Raw genomic sequence first — 12,298 nt, 5'->3', positions numbered from 1 at the left:
GACGGATGCCTGACACAAGGGATGTGTGCTGGGGCGGGAAAAACAAGAGTTGCAACGCTGGCGCTCTAGGCACTCTGCACGTGCTCAGAACCATTCTTGCTTTATATTACAGTGACCGTGAAACAAGTTCTGGACAGTAAAAGTGCTCAAAGGACTCAGTGCGCAAGCGCAACAAAGCTCTGTCTCCCGCCCCATCTCTAGGTTAGGTCGTCTGATTGGCTGCTAAACCTTCTAGGGGCGGTCCCCGCCCTCCGACTACTTCTCTGGAGCTTAACCATGCGCCGCCACACCCCTTTCTATTTTTTTTCTTAATCTCTCGCTGCCCGGGGCGCCTCTGCGCATGCGCTTCCACAAACCCTTCACACACTCTCTTTAGCCGTCTCGTCGCCGCCGCCGACGGCGCGCTCGAATGACGTCACGCCATGGCCGCCTTGCTCCGACGCCGCCAGTAGAGGCCCTGTCTCGCGCCCTGCCGCTTCTCGGAGCCGCTTTCCCTCCCTCCTCGTCCCCTTCCCGTCCGGTCAGGTGAGGAGAGACGGGCCCGGCTTCCAGGCCCGGAAGTGGGCGGAGGGTCGTAAGGGAGCTGGGCTGAGGCGCCCTGGAATTGGAGGGGGGGCGCCTCCCTCACCTCAACTTATCGCGCTCTGGGTCCTCGGAGGGCGGGGTGGTAGGCCGCTCCCCCAGCCCTGAACGGGGATGACGTTATTGGGGAGGGGGAGGAGGCTGTGACTCCCCCCACCCAGGAGGGCTTGTTGAGGGTGGCGGGGTGTCAAAGGGGTGACCTCCAGGGCATCCCACAAGGAGGCGGGAAAAGGGGAGGTCGGCGTTGCCCTGTGGGGATGAAGGTGGCTTCGAGCAGAGGGGTAAGAGGGACGTTCCGTGTTAACAGTTGAAGCGGTCTGAGCATCAGGCAACCTAGCCCAGCCCTGTTCTGCCTGGAAGCATCTTTCTGAAGTTTGAGGCTGCTCCCATTCCGCATGAGGTGGTTCGTACTGCCGGTAAAAGATGGGATTGCTACATCCAGAGGTGCCCCCCCCCCGTGATGTTTGGACTCCCACTCCTATTATCCCTGATCATTGATCATGTTAGCTGGGCCTGATGGGAGTTGAGAGCATCATGTTGGCTACCCTTGTGAATGTTAAGCTTCCTTAAGATGCGTTGGGTCATTGACCCAGACACACTGCTGTTGTCATCTGAACAGTTCTCCATGTTCCCAGGTACACAGAGGCCTTTCCTAGCAGTCTTACTAGTGATCCTTTTGATGGAGATGCTGGGGGTTTAACCTGTGACCTTTTGCAAGCAAAGAAGGTGGTCTGCAACCGAGCTGTGGATGCTTCTGATAAACCTATGCAACCTAGCTGCTCTCTTTTCTAACCAGAAATGAATTTGAGAGGTTCAGTATGTGCTTTTCCACAGAGTGATGGTGAACATCTAAAACATGGGTAGCCAATGTGGTGTCTTCCAAATATTTTTTGGTTCCATTTCCTTTTAGCACCTGGCAGCATAGCCAAATAGCAGGGATAATGAGACTTGTAGTTCACCAACATCTGGGAGGGCACCATGTTGATTATCCCTGCCCTATAAGAGTTGCCTTATATTGAGTTGGATGACTGCTCCACCAAGCCCAGTCTCATTCCTGTCATTGGCAGTTTCAAGCAGAGAAATCTCTCCTTGACATGAGATAGTACATTGGACCTTCTGCATGCAATGCACTGAGTTATGGCCTCTGGGATTGGTGGTGGTGGTGGTAAATTGAGGGGGGTATAGTGAAAGGTTGATGGCTGCTCCTTCTTTGAAGGGTGTATTGGGACAGACTGAGTCCTCAGTGAATGGAAAGCAAATTGTGATGACAAGTGCCAATGTGGGTTCCTCATTAGCTGGCTACATTAGCTGGATGGATTTGACAGGGGCCAATGCTGCAGTTAGGGTATGTAAGGCAACAGCTCAGATGGGAAATGACTGAGTAGGTTGACACTGATTCTGCTGGGAGGCTTAAGAACATGGATTTGGTTACTGAAAAGAGAGTGGCAAAAGAGGGTGAGATGGTATTAACTTATCTGTGGACAGCACAGAGACAGGAGATGCTCTGAAGTTGCAAGTAAAAATTCAAAGGGGAGGTTTAACTGAAATGAAGATTTGAGGTTCATGCAAAGGATGCTTGATCAAGTTAAGTTTTGCATGAATGAACATGAAGTTATCATTGGTTTCTCATATAAAGGGAGAAGGTGGGAACACACATCCCCTGACTGCATAACGATAGTGGCGCCCTCCCTTCAGATGTTAAGGAGTTAAAGAACTACATAACTTTTAGACGACATCTGAAGGCAGCCCTGTATCAGGAAGTTTTTAATGTTTGATGTTTTACTATGTTATATATAAGCTGTAAGCCCTCAGAATGGTTGGGGAAACCCAGCCAGATGGGTGGGGTATAAATAATAAAATTATTGTTATTATTTAATTAATTAATTAAATGGCGAAATTGGGTGTTGCTTTGTATGGATAGAGATATTGAAAGGCTTGAAGGATTGCTTGAAGTGAGGAAAGGTAATACAATGGGGTCTTAATTTAAGATGTGAAAGCTCAAAATGTGATTTGTGTTAGGGAGCAGAAGGAAGTGTGAGTGCTGAAAAAGGGATAGGGTGTAGGAAAGATGAAAGATCAAGACCTTTGTTAGTCCCGTCTTAGCTGGTGAAGACTCTGCATGTATTCCTAAGTGGCCTGGTAGCTCCTGGATATCTCAAAGATAAGCTCTGTTAATAGGGAGCTCTTTGGTACCTTGGGAAGAATAACTAGGATTTGTTGTTGATACTTAGCATTTTCAGAGTGCTTTCAGTCTTCACATAACCAATCTTGTCATCCTTATAAAAGTTTAGAGGGTAAATTAGTATTATCAACATACTGCAGATAAGGAAAGAGACTGATGCTGAGAGAGAATGGCTTGCCTACAGCCACCTTGCAAGTGCATAGCAGAGGCAAAATTCAAAACTTTACTCTCTTTCTGGGCCATTGCATTATATCACCTCCCTTGTGGTTGCCAGTGGAGGAGGATCTTTTCAAAAAACTCCTGACAAGTTGTTAAGCATTGTGGATTAGTGAGAGCTAAGTAAAGTCAAGATAAACCATGTTTAACCACTCATCAGCCCTCTGCATTTTGAGGAAATGTGTTTTCAAAAGGTAGCATGCTCCTTCTAGGCTCTTAATGACACTTCTCCGTCTTAGCTTCATTTTCTCCTGGCATTGCATAGATATGTGGTATAAGAAAGAAAGTCTAAGCAGAAAGAATAAGTATAAGATAGGTATAAGGTATAAGAAAGAAAGTCTAAGCCAGAAAGAAAGTCTAAGCAGAAAGAAAGTCTAAGCCAGAAAAAAAATTAATAGATATGTGGTATAAGATCCCATTGTATTATGTGGATCTATGTATAAGGAGCCGGTAAGTCTTATTGTTTTCAAGCACCTATGGCTAGAGCAACAGACTTTGTGATAGATGCCCATTCGTTACTGGGCTGTTAAGAACAGTACTGCTAAAGGTGGGTTGTTGTTGGTTGTTCTTTAAAGTATTTATTTGCTGGTTTTAAGCTTAAAACGCCAGAAAACAGTTTACATAAAATGACCATAAATAAAAAGAATCAAATGCAGCAGCAGAAAGAAAGTCTAAGCCAGAAAAAAAAATTAATCATACTAACAGCACAGTCCTCTACAGGTCTGTACAAAAGTAAGTCCCATTGAGTTCAACAGGGTTTGCTCCTAGGTAAATGGGAATATGATTGCAACCTAAAATACACTAAAAGCATGGACTTTAGTTCTGCTAAACAAATTACTTTCAATGTATAAGCACCAATTGCATTTGTCCCTGTAACTGGGCAGGAATAGAGTGGGTGTGACATTTGTCAAACAAAATACTCCGCGAACTGCAAACCCAGTATTATTTCAGTCCCTGATCACCAAAGCCCCATCTGGCATGAGACTAGATGTTGCTCACCCTTCCTCTCTAAACCATTTCATAGTCAGTACCATGGATAGGTAGCATTGGGTAGACTTCACAGTGATCAAACTACGTTCTCAACAGTGGCCAAGTATTTTCATTTTTTTATTCTACTTTTGTCCTATCCTTTGAACCTCAAGGCAGTATACCTAGTTCTCCTCTCCCCGTGCTATTCTCCCCACAACCCTGTGAGGTAGGTTAAATTGAGATACATTAATCTGAGATACGCTAGCCTAAGGTCTTCCAGTGAGCTTCATGGCTGAATGATGATTTAAACCTACATCTCCATGGCCCTAGTTAGCTACTAATCACTACACCATGCTTAAATTAGAAGGAGGTTCTTCTGGAATTCTTTGTAAAAGTAACAGACCATGAATTGATTTTCTCAGAGCGAGCTTTAGTAATACTCATTATGTAATCAATAATATAGCAGAATTTCCTTCATTCTTGGCCAGCACTGGATAAAAATTCAAGGCACCTAGGAATTTGATGCTGGCACCTAGGAACATGCTGAAGGCCAGTTTCTTTAAAAAATTGATGATTGTTATGGAAATAATTGAATGTGGCAAATAGGTATTTTAAATGTTTTTGGGGCCTTATTCATTGATCACTTAACATTCCGTCTATTCCATGTTTAACCTTTAAAATGAGCACTTCATGGTTAGATTTTTCTGGGGTGAAAAGAAGATTTCCTTTCCCTAAATATTATTCCCACAAACAGATTAAATTAAATGGAAGAAAATGCTATTTCATCTGAGACCTAACTAGAGAAGCAAATTACCATCTTCAGGCAAAATTCCTTTGGGGAATGGTAACACAGAGACAAAGGCTAAATCTTGTTCGCTTTAAAATCCCATGTTATTCACAATAGAGAGAAACATTTCTCTTGTTAGACCTTTCAAAATCTTTGGTCATGAGCATAATAACATATGTTTGAAAATACTGGTTTTTAGCTCACCCATTTATTTAGTTTCATTTGGCTTCTGTGGCACAAGATATCCATTCACTGTCCTCCATTCTCCAGGCTTGGTAATAGTTGTCTTTTATCCTGTGTTAGTAAGGATTGGCTGCAATTGACATGGTATGGGGTTTCTTTTTAATGGGACAGAATTACATTTCAGATTAAAGTTAGCTGAGCCACATGCCAAGGGAGGTCACAAATACACACACTCTCCTTGATTGGGAGCCATTTGACTGAGGGAGGAATAATGTCTTCCTATGCTCAAATATGTCCATCTGCTAATCCATCGGTGAAGCCCTATACGTATACCAACTCAAGATCTTCCTCCAGACTGACATGGTTGTTCACAGCTTGCTCCCCTGTTCATTCTTGCTTCTTATGCAATTCCCTTTCATCCAGTATTCGAAATTAGCCAGGCACCAGTGACCAAGTGAAGATGACTGGGCACCAGGATGGTGCCTGCATCTGTACCATTCATTGGCTCTTGACTGTTTTCACACACTAATACCGCATTCTGTAGAATTCTATCAGTTAGCGTATTTTTCGCTCTATAAGACGCACCAGACCACAAGACGCACCTAGTTTTTGGAGGAGGAAAACAAGAAGAAAAAAAATTCTGAATCTCAGAAGCCAGAACAGCAAGAGGGATCGCTGCGCAGTGAAAGCAGCAATCCCTCTTGCTGTTCTGGCTTCTGGGATAGCTGCGCAGCCTGCATTCGCTCCATAAGACGCACACACATTTCCCCTTACTTTTTAGGAGGGAAAAAGTGAGTCTTATAGAGCAAAAAATACGGTATATTTTATCTGCACAATTAGAACGAACTTCAGGAACCAAAATGCTTTTTCTATGCAGCCCAAGCAGGAGTGGTGAACGGTGTTATAGTTAATTGTTGTAGCTTGTCTTCACTTACACCACCCCACTGCCCTGCTTACAGTTGTGAAGAACATTCTTATGTTATGAATGTTCCATGTCACCATTAAGAGAAAGAGATAGAAATAGGGCAATATATATATAGACTGTCCCTGGATCAAGTGACTTTTATTCTTTAAGTTCTCGAAGTTCTTAACCTAGCTCAAGGTTGTCATCAGAAATAGCCAGATGTCACAGTCTTTAGAGCTGTCTTACCCCAAAATGACAACTAGACCTTCTGTTCTGGTGACTGTAACCTTAGTTTAAGGAACTGTTTGGTGCTTAGCTTATATATCTGAGTTTCTAACACTGTTATCATCATGAATTTAAGAGGGGTGCTGTATAAAACATAACTATTGTTTGGAAGGTGATAATTTTTCTAGTGTTTCTGTTGCTTTGTCACAGGTACAAGGGATATTCTTGGTGTCTGCACAACTTTTATGTCACTTGAGAAGTCATGGGGCAATGTTGCACACATGGAATTCTGTGAGCTAAACAGTCAGTGAGCAAAATACCTTCGCCTCCTTTAGTCTTGCTGATGAAATATAACTAGACATTACCTTCCAGACTTACTAAAGTATCTCTGCCACTACCTCTCAAATCTTATTTGGTTTTTAAGCTGGCTGTTTCAGCTGGCCTTAGAATCAGTTATTCCAGCTCATCTTCCTCTGACTCTCTACATTTCTGTAAGCCTGTTAATGCCGACCTTTAAGTTTGGGTGTTTCAGATTGAAAACAAACTTCTGGGCCTGTCTTCAGCAGGGTATAATTTCTGAAGTAATTAAACCATTTTAAATCATAATTGGAAAATAGCCAGTACAGCAAGCTTTTGGTCATAGATGTTTCTGATCTCTAGCCTTTAAGTGCTTTTGAAATGGCAAACTTATGGGCAGCTCTTCCAAGCTACACTTTATTGCCCTGAGCCACAATTTAATAGAAGTCAATTAGTAGCATTCTTTAAGCTTCCTGATAACATTCTCTCAGTTGGAAATTCAAATCTGTCCCAAAATTTGATGTACAGGTATTCTCAAAGTAAGAGTCTAGTGAATCAAACTGTGCTAAGGGCTCCTTCAGTTAATTTTACTTTTCTTTTTAATAAGTCCTGTTTTATTCCTCCAGTCTAATACATATGTGCCCTGGCATATATTACACTCTTGCAGCATTCTAAAGTTAAAGGTCTTAAAGTTGGGAGTTTATTACCTACCAGGACATTCTATGTGTTACTAATATCACTTTATCTTTGTCACTTTGTGTCTTATGTCTACTTTTTGAATATTAGCTATTTGTTTTCGTGCCTGTAGGAAGAAGGTTGACATATACAGGCCCAAATCAAGGCTAGCTGTAGAAACTTTACACCTAGTGCGGGGAGAAACGCAAGAATACTGTGCAATATGGAGGAAGGTTTTCGTTCTCTAAAGCAAGTATTCGGTATCTCTGGTCCTCCAGTTGTTGCTGGATTGTAACTCCCATCATCTCTGACCCCGTCATGCTGGCTTGGGTTGACAGGAATACAACAACATCTAGAGGACTGCAAATTAATTACCACTTCTCTAAAGAAAATACATAGGGTCTAATATAGTGGTGTGGAATGGATTTTTTTTTTTAAAAAAAAAAACTTCTAAAAATGTACTGTTCCATAAAATGAATTAATTTGCTTTTTGAATGTACTCAGCACAAGAAAAAATGGGCTATTTCAAAGTTGTACATACTATTTTTTAAGTGATTGTCATTACGAAGCCTAAATATTACATATATATTAAAGGTAAAGGTACCCCTGCCCGTACGGGCCAGTCTTGACAGATTCTAGGGTTGTGCGCCCATCTCACTTAAGAGGCCGGGGACCAGCGCTGTCCGCAGACACTTCCGGGTCACGTGGCCAGCGTGACAAGCTGCATCTGGCGAGCCAGCGCAGCACACGGAACGCCGTTTACCTTCCCGCTAGTAAGCGGTCCCTATTTCTCTACTTGCACCCGAGGGTGCTTTCGAACTGCTAGGTTGGCAGGCGCTGGGACCGAGCGATGGGAGCGCACCCCGCCGCGGGGATTCGAACTGCCGACCTTTTGATCGGCAAGTCCTAGGCGCTGAGGCTTTAACCCACAGCGCCACCCGCGTCCCATATATATTACACATAGTCTATTTATGTTTAAGGCAGAATATATGCAGAGGGCTCTAAACAACCCAACATGCAGCTAAATCTTCCAGTCACTTTGAAAACTCAAAGTCAACCTACCTTTCCTGAAGGCTCAGTGGTTTTGCTTGTACTCAGGATATCCATGTTCACCAGTGATGGCTAGCCTGTTGCCTTCTAGATATTTTGGACTTCCAGTTACCATCAGAACCATCCAGCTGATGGCTGATGGGAGTTTTAGTTCAACATCATCTGGATGGCAAAAGGTTAGGTCTCCTGCTGTTCATGGCACACAGGTTTGGCAGTAACCAGTAACCAGCATCGTTGATTGGCTGTTGGCACTTAGATTGGAGTGTCATTTTTCTATCCATTATAGCCTAGTAAGGAGGAGGGGGCAAAACTATTGCATTCACATGTTTCCTCCCTTTCATAAAGACCTGCAAAACACTCTTTGGGTGTTCCTTCCTATTTGCCCTTTGACTTTTGTAAGACTAATTATATCAGCAGAAGCATAAGGGGAAAGGGTTAGAAGGGCAGAAAACAACTAGGTGTTCTAGAATTTGGCAACAACCTCCAGGTTAACTACTTCTGCACATATGTAAAGGGGCAGTGGATTCTAATTAACTCCAGCTATCTGACTGTTTGTTTGATAACTCATCCCAGAACTTTAATTTCTTCCCACCCTGTGAGGTGAGATAAGAAAAGCAATACAATGAGAGCTTCAGAGGGAAAGAGAGAAAAAGATGGTGCTGTTGAAACAGCAATTGCAGGAATTCTGACTGTCACTGCTTTGCCTTCAATATTGTTCTCTCCCTTAGCTAATTGGTTAGCTAATTCTCCTTTGTGGCTGAATTGTTGGCAATAGATAAATAATGGTAGAAGTTAAAATGTCAGCTTGGTCTTTCCATTGCTTGCTGTTCTCCATCATGCTTCTCACTCCAGCAGGCTGTTTGGGACCTACCGGTGGCTGATGTTGCACTCTTGCCTGCATCCCACATCCCAAGCCTGGGAATACCATCCCTCATCCACCCCCCAATTGTTGCTACTCTTGATTTTTGTTATATGCACCGTAGATGTACCCCTGTTCCTCCTGTCAGTGTGCAACAATGCAAACGCAAAATGCTGGCTAAAAACTGTTAGTGAATATATAATCGGTTATGATGTCATTCAAAATACATGAAAAAGCCACCAAAATGATGTATATATCATACAACACATCTCACAAAATATACAAGTAACTAGAAGTTGTTATATATATATCAGAGTCAAACAAAGAATCAAACAAATCAATGAATAGTGAGGAACACCAAGCCGTCTCTCAAAGGAAAACATCTCTCCAAAGTTTCAAAAGGAGATATCCGGAATAGTTCAACTGTTTCAGAATAAAGTCTTCATCAGCTGGAAATGGAATATAAGGCATTGCAAGCAATGAATGACAACAAAACTGAGCAACCTACATGTAAGTTATACAGTGGTCAACTTTATATGTCCTGTGCATTTGTGTTGTAAGCATCAGCAGCTGCACTATCCAGTGAGCACTGATCCACTAGCATGATCCCAACTAGTATGAATATTTCATTGATAATTATTCGGTATGTATCTCTTTATATATTTTGTTCTACTGTGTAACTTACATGCAGGTTGCTCAGTTTTGTTGTCATTCATTGCTTGCAGTGCCTTATATTCCATTTCCAGCTAATGAAGACTTTACAGTGGTACCTTGGGTTACAGACCCTTCAGGTTAGAGACTCCACTAACCCAGAAATAGTACCTCGGGTTAAGAACTTTGCTTCAGGATGAGAACAGAAATTGCGTGGTGGTGGCGCGGCGGCAGCAGTGAGAGGCCCCATTAGCTAAAGTGGTACCTCAGGTTAAGAACGGACCTTCAGAACAAATTAAGTTCTTAACCCAAGGTACCACTGTATTCCGAAACAGTTGAACTGTTCCGGATATACTGTCCTTTTGAAACTTTGGAAAGACGTCTTCCTTTGAGACTTTTGTGAGACGTCTTCCTTTGAGAGATGGCTTGGCATTCCTTGCTATTCATTGATTTCTTTGATTCTTTGACTCTGATGCATATAACAACTTTTAGTTACTTGTATGTTTTGTGAGATGTGTTGTATAATATATACATCATTTTGAAGTGGCTTTTTCGTATATTTTGAATGACATCATAACCGATTATATATTCACTAACAGTTATTAGCCAGCGTGTTGCATTTGCATTTTTGTAGATTGTTACATTTTGCAACATAGGGGTTTGTGTTTGTCCTCCTCTCAGTGTAGCTGTGGCTGCTGCCTTATGTCTTTAAAATCCATCTGCTCAGCCTTCTCTTGTTTAGCTGAAGAGTTTGGGGCATTAAGACCACCCACAATCCTGGCAAGTGTCATAATTTTGCATCCAATTTGATACCACAAGAGTTTCTGGTGAAGTGGGCTTCTGCCACTTTAAGGTGCCACCTGTCTTTAAGGTGCCACAAGTTCCTCTGTGATTTTGCTGCAACAGACTAAGACTGCTGCCCCAGAATTTTTACTGTCTAGGGGTTGTAATCTGTTCTAAGTCCTAGGGATAAAAATTCAAATGAGGACTGTGTGCATACCATTGTGTCATGAATTTACATGTCTACATTCTGAGTAAATTTGAGAATTACACAAATCTATTGATCTCACATTAATTATCCTTGCATGTTTTGGGCTTTCAGAAAACATGTTTTTTTCTGCTATGTTTAGATATGGTAGTGCTGGGGAGGAAGAAATTAGAGGAGAATAAAGGTAAAGGTTAGATGTATTGTGCAGAGGACATGAGAAATAACTGGCTATGTCCTTTTTAAGACTTATGTGTGCAGAACACCTGGTGCTAGGTGCCTCCCCAACCCCAGGCAAACTGCACACATTCTCCTCCATAAGGATCAGAAGCTTGTACTTGGTAAAATGCTGTGGGCCTCACCTTTCACATACACCTACTATGGTTCACAAGTTACTGTCTTATATAGTCTACTCTGTGTAACTGGGAGCAGATGAAATTCTGGTTTGAACACTTGCAGTCTTAAATGGTACTGTTAGGCAAGCAGGCCCAGTCTCTCTGCTTGGATTGTAAACTGAGGATTCATTTTTAAGGAGTATCTGTATCTGACAGCTGGGAAATGTAGGAATGCTTGAGGCTGAATGTTTACACATTATCCCATCCAGCTATTTATTTTTCTCCATTACAGACTAGCAGGCCCTGATGGATGTTTCCAAAAGCCCTGAGCAAAACCCCCGCTCTCCCGACGAAAAAGAGGAGGAAGAGGACGAGGACCAGCTGCTGTCTGATGACGAAATCCTCAAAGAGAGCGGCTCAGAAGAGGATGGAGAGGACGGGCAGGGCACCACTTTGGGAGAAGGCAAGGAAGATGCTGACAGAATATTGAGTCAGGAGGAGGAGGACGAAGAAGAAGAAGAGAACCACTCAGGTGAAGAGGACTGCTTAAGTGAAACCAAGTCTCAGGACTCCGACAATAATGAGCAAAGCAGGGAGCTTAAGGGCTCTCTCTCTGTCAAGGAGGATGAGGAAGAACAGGCAAACGACTTGGGTGATGAAGCCTCCTCAGTCACTCGGGAACTAGACGAACATGAACTGGACTATGATGAGGAGGTTCCCGAGGAGCCAAGCACCGTTGCGGCTGACGATGAGACTGACAAGGCTGGGGGAGAGGAAGAGGAAGAGGAGGAGGAAGAGAAGGTAAATGAACCACCTGAGGATGAGAAAAAATCTGGCACAAAGAGCGACGACGAAAGAGGTGGGCAGGAGCCTGTCAAAGAGAAGAAGAAAGAGGAAGACGGAGAAATTGATGATGGCGAGATTGATGTAAGTTCACCTCCTTCCCACAATCTCAGGTTTTGCCCTCAGCCAGTGTCCCTGGAAACCAGGATTTACACAGCACTCCCCCTCCCGCTTCTGTTTCCTAGACCTCCTGCATATGCAAAAGGACCTCTTGTGGGCTGTTTTCATAGGTACATTTTCAGCTAGAGGAATCCTAACATGCGTCTCACAGCACTATCATCATTGGAATCTCCAGATGCCAGTCAATCTCATATCAGGCCATTCTTTCTAAGCACCCTCATTCAGAAATAGAAAACCTAGGAACAAAGGGATGGAGAAGCATCTAGACAGAGCCCATGATCTTCTTTTGCAGAATCTTGGGAGGGACTATAGTGTTGAGTTTCTTCCCCACATTCTCAGTGTATGCAGAGCTGGAGTAGCAGCAGGGGAGTTTCCCCTTTACTTTGGTTCATTCTCCTCCTGGTTCTCAGAAATAGTAAGGGACTGTCCACAACT

At 43.1% G+C, this 12,298-nt stretch overlaps 1 protein-coding gene across 2 annotated transcripts in view; it reads left to right on the top strand.

The window, feature by feature from the left end:
* The first annotated feature begins 360 nt into the window (after positions 1 to 360).
* The window catches only part of ZC3H18 (zinc finger CCCH-type containing 18), a 58,236-nt gene continuing 46,298 nt past the window's right edge, over positions 361 to 12,298 (top strand). For both annotated transcript variants that reach the window (XM_028739958.2, XM_028739956.2), the window contains exons 1-2: positions 361 to 525; positions 11,193 to 11,827. In XM_028739958.2, coding sequence (XP_028595791.2) covers positions 11,207 to 11,827 — 621 coding nt within the window. In that variant the 5' untranslated portion in view covers positions 361 to 525; positions 11,193 to 11,206. The remainder of the gene's footprint in view (positions 526 to 11,192; positions 11,828 to 12,298) is intronic.

This window comes from Podarcis muralis, chromosome 7 (assembly GCF_964188315.1).
Source record: "Podarcis muralis chromosome 7, rPodMur119.hap1.1, whole genome shotgun sequence".
In the NCBI taxonomy this organism is placed as follows: domain Eukaryota; kingdom Metazoa; phylum Chordata; class Lepidosauria; order Squamata; family Lacertidae; genus Podarcis; species Podarcis muralis.
The sequence above is the reverse complement of the archived record's forward strand: the minus strand, read 5'-3'. Positions and strand labels throughout refer to the sequence as shown.